Source organism: Myotis davidii, unplaced genomic scaffold (genome assembly GCF_000327345.1).
Source record: "Myotis davidii unplaced genomic scaffold, ASM32734v1 scaffold444, whole genome shotgun sequence".
NCBI lineage: Eukaryota > Metazoa > Chordata > Mammalia > Chiroptera > Vespertilionidae > Myotis > Myotis davidii.
Genome location: NW_006294767.1, coordinates 267979 through 275868, shown reverse-complemented (window position 1 = coordinate 275868; position 7890 = coordinate 267979). Strand labels below are relative to the sequence as shown.

The window sequence follows — 7890 nt, the reverse complement described above, 5'->3', positions numbered from 1 at the left end:
CGCGCTCCCCCATGGACCCCTTTCTTAAATTACTTTTTAGAATTTGTAGTGAAATTCACTCTTATTGGGGTATAGTTCTATGAATTCAGACAAACCCATAGTCACATAACCTCAGCCCAAGCGAGAGTCAAAGTAGTCCATCACCTTAAGAATCGCCTTCTGCTGCCTGTTTGTGGGCAGTCCCCGCCCCCCCCCCCCCCCCAGGACAACCGCTGATCTCTTCAGCCATCAGAAAATGTGCCGTAAGTGGGATCATACACCTTGTAGCCTTTGGAGTCTAGCTTCTTTCAGTTAGCATAATGTGTTTGAGATGCATCCATTATCTTGGGTGTATCAAGTTCATTTTTTATTGTTGAGGAATATTTCACTGTATGGTGTACTACAATTTTTTTAAAAAAATATTTTATTGATTTTTTACAGAGAGGAAGGGAGAGGGATAGAGAGTTAGAAACATCGATGAGAGAGAAACATCGATCAGTTGCCTCCTGCACACCCCCTACTGGGGATGTGTCTGCAACCAAGGTACATGCCCTTGACCGGAATTGAACCTGGGACCCTTCAGTCCGCAGGCTGATGCTCTATCCGCTGAGCCAAACTGGCTAGGGCTACAATTTATTTTTTTATCTGTTCATCAGTCAAAGGACATTTAGGATGTGTGAGGCCAACATCCTATATAATAAAAGCCTAATTTGCTAAGTGTCCCGTCCTCTGGTTGTCCATTCAACCAATCAAAGTTAATATGCTAATAATATGCTAAGGCTGCACAACCGCTCGCTATGATGTGCACTGACCACCAAGGGGCAGAAAGTCAACCAGTCCACCAGTCACTATAACGTGCACTGACCACCAGGGGGCAGACGCTCAACATTTGAGTGTCTGCCCCCTGGTGGTCAGTGTGCTCCCACAGGGGGAGTGCCGCTCAGCCAGAAGCCAGGCCGGGCTGAGGGACCACCCCCCTACTACCCCCCTCATCGCCCCCCTCCCCCCAGTGCACAACTTTCATGCACTGGGCCTCTAGTTATAAATACTCACCTACAGTGTTTTGTGTGAAGTTAAGCTTTCATTTCTCTTGGGGGAAATACCTATCCTAGGTCGTATGGTAACTGTATGTTTAATTTGTAAGAAATTTCAAATTGTCTCTCCAAAGTGGCTGTACAATTTTGCTTTTCTACCATCAATGAATGAGATTTCCTGCTGTGTCACATTCCTGCCAGCACTTAATATTTTGGTATTTTTTATTTTGGACATTTGTTGTTGGAAAGACTATTCTATATCTGCATTGAAGTTCCTTTGCAACTTTGTCAAAAAGCAATTGATTCTATTTATGTGGGTCTGTTTCTAATTTTGTCCTTTTCTTTTTTAAAACAGTATATTTTTATTGATTTCAGAGAGGAAGGGAGAGGGAGAGAGAGATAGAAACATCAATGATGAGAGCGAATCATTGATTGGCCGCCTCCTGCACTCCCCCCACTGGAGATCAAGCCTGCAACACAGGCCTGTGCCCTGACCAGGAATCGAACTGTGACCTCCTGGTTCATTGTTTGATGCTCAACCACTGAGCCACACCGGCTGGGCGTTGAATATTGATTATTGAGGTCACTCATGGTTTTGGGCTTATTTTCCTATATGTTTCTATGGTCAATAGAAAACTACCGATTACCTTTTCGCATATTTATTTTCAATAAAAATATTCCTCCCAAATGCTGTAGTTCTCAATTTATAGAGATTAGCTGCAAAACAAGACCAGGGCATCTGCAGCTGCAGCCAGTCGCTCCCAGCCAGGTGCTGCACACAAGCTCACGGCTCGGAGACCTGCTGTCTCCTGTTTTCAGTTTGCCCTCTCACTGGTCTCTGCCCCCAGTGGACTTTCCAGAACATCCATGTGACCTCGGTCCCCATCGCCTCCAGGAAAGGACAGTGCATCTGAGCCTGGTGCTCTAGGGCCTCAGCGTCTGTCCCTGCCCACAGCTGACCCTCCAGCCCTCGAGGCTCTGCTTGTAGCTCCCAGGACCAGCGGAGGGTCGCTTCCTGCTTCCTGTCCCTTCACTTGGGGTGGCTCTGTCCCTCCAGTTTTCCTGGCATTTCCTTCCTTGTGCAGTGCCTGGGTCACAGTGACTGTTTCTGGTCCGAGTTGCCCCGAGCAGGGGATCGAGGCTGGGCCTGCGGCTAACCTGTCTTTACATCTGTGGAGTCTGGCACAGTTTGTGTGGCAAGAGGCGAGGGAAGGCCAGTGGATGGCCTCTGAGGCCCCTGTCTGGACAGTGAAGAAGAAGTATGGGGTTATTGCAGCCTCCCACTTGGCTGTGCTCAGTTTGGGAGAGAGAGTAGGAACCTGTAATGAGTGTATGTACCAGTTTCAGGGGTGATGTATGAAGTTTAGCAGCTTTTTAATGTTTGATTTAAGGAGAGAACTAGTGAGCTAAAGGCACTGAAATTAGTGCCATTTGCTCAAAGGGCCCTCTCTGAGGTCCTGACCTTGGGACATGTCTGTCTGCCCTTCTAAAACTGTCCCTTCTCTCGGTTTCAGTGAAGCGCTATATCCGGAAAGGTGTTCCACTCGAGCACAGGGCCCGCGTGTGGATGGGGGTGAGTGGAGCCCAGGCCCAGATGGAGAGGAACCCTGGCTATTACCACCAGCTTCTCCAGGGAGAGAGGAACAATAGCCTGGAGGAGGCCATCCGGACAGGTGAGCATGGCATCCCTCCCTGGGTGCGTGGTGCCCGGGCGGGAGGGGGAGGAGCGGGAATTATCCCCAAATTGGGTTTGTACTCCGTCTTTGAAGTCATGACGTTGACAAAGAAACAAACATGGTTAAAAATGCACCAACTGATATCAGTTTGAATTATATTTTTCTTAAAGGAAAATCAAAACTTAAGTGTTCATGAAGGGAAAACGATGTCTTTTTATATATGATTTCAGAGAGGAAGGGAGAGGGAGAGAGAGAGAGAAACATCAATGGTAAGAGAGAATCATTATTGATCGGCTGCCTCCTGCAGGCCCCACACTGGGGATTGAGCCTGAAACCTGGGCATCCGCCCTGACCGGGAATTGAACCGTGACCTCCTGGTTCATAGACTGACACTCAACCACTGTGCCACACTGGCCAGGTGAGAACAATGCCTTTAATTTATTCAGGAAATATTTGAGCACCTAGCTAGCTAGTGAGGAAAATGACCATGGAGAGACCAGACTTCTTCCATGAAGAAGCCCTCCAGGAGAATGAGAAGGGCGCTGGGCAAGCAGTCATAGTACAGTAGGTAATGCTGTAAGGGATCTGTGCCTGCCAGGAGTATGTGGGACTTACAGGTACAGCTACACATGTCTCTTAAAGCCACACACCAGAGTTTTCTATCTTTGTGTCAAACTCTTAATAGTTGTATAGGGATGCTGGCATTCTTGGCCTCCGATCTCTTTTTCTTCCACTTTCCTCATCTTCTATAATAATAAAAGCATAATATGCTAATTAGACTGGACAACCTTCCGGACCAAGCCAGGGCTGTGAGGGAAGCCCAGGTCCCGGGTGCCAGAGGGAAGCCAGTGCCAGCAGCTCAGGGAAGGAAGGCCTACTCTTGCACGAATTTCATGCATCCGGGCCTCTAGTAGTTACATAGGCTCTCTGGCTCTTAAAAGTTCAAAGTGCTCAAAAAAAAAAAAGTTTAACCTAAATTGAATAATTACATTTTAAGGAACTACATCTGCCATTCTGATTTTAACAGTTTTGGGGAAATAAATATGTAAACACAAATAGTTCATTTTTGCCCTGACCGGTTTGGCTCAGTGGATGGAGCGTCAGCCTGCAGACTGAAGGGTCCCAGGTTCGATTCCGGTCAAGGGCATGTACCTTGGTTGTGGGCACATCCCCAGTTTGGGGTGTGCAGGAGGCAGCTGATCGATGTTTCTAACTCTCTATCCCTCTCCCTTCCTCTCTGTAAAAAATCAATAAAATATATTTTTTAAAAAATTCAATTACTTTCAAGTGCAGAGGTTGTCACACTGACTTGTGACAGTGGGAGAGTGGGTGGTGTGTCCCTGTCATAAGGAATGGGGTCCTTCAGTCCTCAGGGTCTCATATGCTCAGGGTGGGAACCAGTGGGGAGAGCTGGGGGTGCCGAACCCTCTGGCTGCATCCTGATTGCACAGCGAACTGGGGTCAAAGGGCTCAGAACAGAAGCTGTTGCTGGCTTTGCAGGCACAGCCTGGGTATCACTCAGCAGGGCCAGAAATGCTGAGTCAAGTTGGGAGGTCCAAGGGAGGCTGAGCATAGTACACAAAATAGAATGCTGCTGTTGGTTTCACAAATGAATTTAGAGGCTCTGTTTAGTGCCAGCATTTTTGGATAAATATTTTTTTATTGTGGTAAAATATGTATAATATAAAATTTACCATTTTATCTTCCTAAACTGAAACTCTGTTCCCATTAAACACTGACTTCCTGTCCCCCAGCCCCTGGTACCCACCATTCTACTTTCTGTCTCTAGGAATTTGATGACTCTAAGTGTAACCGGACAATCAATGGGTCTAGGTTGCTTGTCACTACTTGAGCCATTTAAGCAGAGATAGGGTTGAGTCATATATGAGCATTTATTCCAAAAATGCCCACAGTATGGGAGGAACAGCAAAAATCTGCTCTGACCCCACCATAGGCCAGCTGCTTACTAGTATATTGGGTAGGACAAAGATTACATGGTGAAGTAAGAACAAGTGTATGCCAAATGGGCAGTTTCATGTAATGAGGGCTGGGGATTTGCAAAGGCCTGTGGGTATGCAAAGGCTGGGGGTCCTCGCTGGCGGCTCTGTTTCTGCAACAAGGTTGTTCATCTTTCCATGCTAATAGGCAGCTCCCAGATGGGGAGGATAGGGCAAATTTCCAGGTGAGCTCCCAGGCCCCACAGCCAACTCCCAGTCAGGTTAGAATGTGCTTTCTTTAATCAGAACAAAACAATCATGGTTAACAGAGCATGATTAATATTTCTTACGATTATCGCTGGTCCTCACTATTCTATTTCTGCCCCTATCATAAGTACCTCTTATAAGTGGAATCGTACAGTATTTGTCTTTTTGTAACAGGTTTCTCTCACTGAGCATAATGACCTCAAGGTTCACCCGTGTTATAGCATGTGTAGCATTTCCTTCCTTTTTAAGGCTGAATAATTATTCATTGTATGTATATGCACAGTTTTGTTTAAAATTCACCCATTTGATGGACACTAAGGTTGCTTCCACCTCTTGGCTATTGTGAATAATGTTGCTGTGAATATGGGTGGACAAATATCTCTTCGAAACCCTACTTTTAGCTCTTTTGGGTATATTCCCAGAAGTAGAATTGCTGGATCACATGGTAATTCTGTGTCTATTTTTTTTGGAATCTGGACAAATAATTTTATAGGATTAGTAGAGTGGATGTTTCATCCCATGTAAGCAACTCTGAATGTCCCTGTCCACATTCACTTGTACAGTTGAAGGTAGCATTTCCCATAGAAAGATTTAAAAACATATGAAAAAATTTCTCATAACAAAAAATATTACAAAAAAAAATGAGCGCCGAAACCGGTTTGGCTCAGTGAATAGAGCGTCGGCCTGCGGACTGAAGGGTCCCGGGTTTGATTCCAGTCAAGGGCGTGTACCTGGGTTGCAGGCACATCCCCAGTGGGAGATGTGCGGGAGGCAGCTGATCGATGTTTCTCTCTCATCGATGTTTCCAACTCTCTATCTCTCTCCCTTCCTCTCTGTAAAAAATCAATAATATATATATTATTTTAAATCAATAATATATATATATTTTAAATGAGCACAACTGGTCATTCTAGTCTGAATTAGTAAAAAATGAAAATGAAAGCACTCATTTTCTCCTGACCAGGTGCAGTTTTTGGAATGCTTAGAATTCCAGAAAAAACAGATTTGTGGAAATTTTTTAAAAATCTAAATGATTCAAGCCCACCCAGAGACACAAAAAAATAAACAATCAGATGAATTAGGGATTTTAGTTAATAGCAGTGTATCAATTACTTCATTAATTGTAACACAAAAGTATCATACTCATCCTATCTAATAAAAGACAAAAAGGGTAATTGACTGTACCTTCACTACGCTTCCCACTGGCTAATCAGGGCGATATGCAAATTAACTGCCAACAAAGATGGCGGTTAATTTGCATACATAGGCTCCAAGCAGTGGAGCGAAGCCAAAAGACCCCGAAGGCAAACGACCCCGAAGCCGGCCAAGCAGTGAGGCCTCATGGCCCCGGGATCAGCAGAGCCGCGAGGCCTCATGGCACCGGGATCAGCAGAGCCGCGAGGCCTGATGGCTGGGGCTGGGGGTTCTGGCCAGAGCCCGGCCAGAGCGAAGGCCTGGGCCCTGGATGCCAGAGGAAAACTTGTGCCAGCAGCCAAGGGAAGGGAAGGCCTAATGCATGAATCTCTTCGTGCAACAGGCCTCTACATATTACATATGTAATAACTTAATAAAGAAGTTATATATATAAATATTTGTATTGATTTCAGAGAAGAAGGGAGAGGGAGAGAGAGATAGAAACATCAATGATGAGAGAGAATCATCAAATACATTATTAAAAACATTCAAATAAAAGTTTAAAAAAATGTATCCGTGGCTAATAAAACAGAAACTCTAAGTCTCCCACCTCTTGGCACTTCTTGGGGATGATGCTATGCAGTCATGAATCGTTGCAAAGCTCCTTTTCACTGTCCCTGTGATGCTGTCTGTCCTTCAGGTTGTCAGAACCGAAAGGCAGAGGCTGAGGCAAGGATGGAGAATGCGACGGACTTATGGGGGGCATGTACAAAGCAAAACAAATTTTTGTAGAAAACAATAAAAAATAATGTGCTTTGGGACACTAAGCTTGTTCTGCCCAGATCTAGTTTTTTTTATAAGCAAAGGTAAGGCCTGGGGGGTCAGAGGATCACCGTTGCAGCATTTTCCAGAGGTTTGTGGCCATCATGCTAAAATAGAGGTTGGGATCTAGCCAGCTTGGCTCAGTGGATAGAGCGTCGGCCTGTAGACTGAAGGGTCCTGGGTTCGATTCTGGTCAAGGCCACATGCCCAGGTTGTGAGCTCAGTAGGGGGCAAACAGAATGCAGCTGATCAAGAATTCTCTCTCATCGTTGATGTTTCTCTCTCTCTCTCTCTCTCTCTTTCTCTCCTTTCCCCTTCCTCTCTGAAATTAATAAAAACAAAAACTTATAAAAAATAAGTAAAATAGAGGTTGGGTTTCCTAAGATACAGAGGGGAGACACCTTGCATGCTTATCTTAGATCATGACAGAGGAAGCTAATGGTTATGTGGGTCCCCAGCGCGACCTGTGAGGGGTACCTGATTTGTTTTGGTTATCATACATAGCACAGTAGCAAACACACCACTCGTCTAACTAAGTGGGGCCAGTAGAGTCAGAAAAGATGTAAAAGTTTAAGTTGATATCCTCTATGTTCTTGCACCTGACCACAGCGTTACTTATAAAACTCAGTTTTAAAAAGTCAGGCATCGGCCCTGGCCAGTGTGGCTCAGTTGGTTGGGCATCATCCATGCACTGAAAGGTCGGGAGCGTGGAAGAGGCAGCTGGTCCATGTTTGATTGATGTTTTGCTCTCACATTGATGTTTTTCTCTCTCTTTCCCACTCCCTTCCTTTCTGAAACTCAATTAAAAAATCTTAAAAAAAAAAAAAGTCAGGCGTTGTCTTAGTGGCCTAATCCAGCACCTGTGCCCCTGCACTGGGCTCTGGTGCCCTGGCGACCTGGCCGGCCAGGTGGGAGGGCCGGGCTGAGGAAGTGGGTGTCTGATGAGCAGGAAGAGGCTGGCCAGGAAGCCCTCCTGCAGACAAGGGTTGACAGTGCGAAGTTTATTTAGTTCTTTTAAAATATATATATATATATTTGTAA

General features: G+C 45.4%; 1 protein-coding gene across 1 annotated transcript in view; it reads left to right on the top strand.

Annotated features, from left to right (window-relative positions):
• The window catches only part of GRTP1 (growth hormone regulated TBC protein 1), a 33897-nt gene that overhangs the window by 8679 nt on the left and 17328 nt on the right, over nt 1-7890 (top strand). The window contains exon 3 of the mRNA XM_015567558.1: nt 2528-2686. Within this exon, the coding sequence (XP_015423044.1) occupies nt 2528-2686 (159 nt within the window). The remainder of the gene's footprint in view (nt 1-2527; nt 2687-7890) is intronic.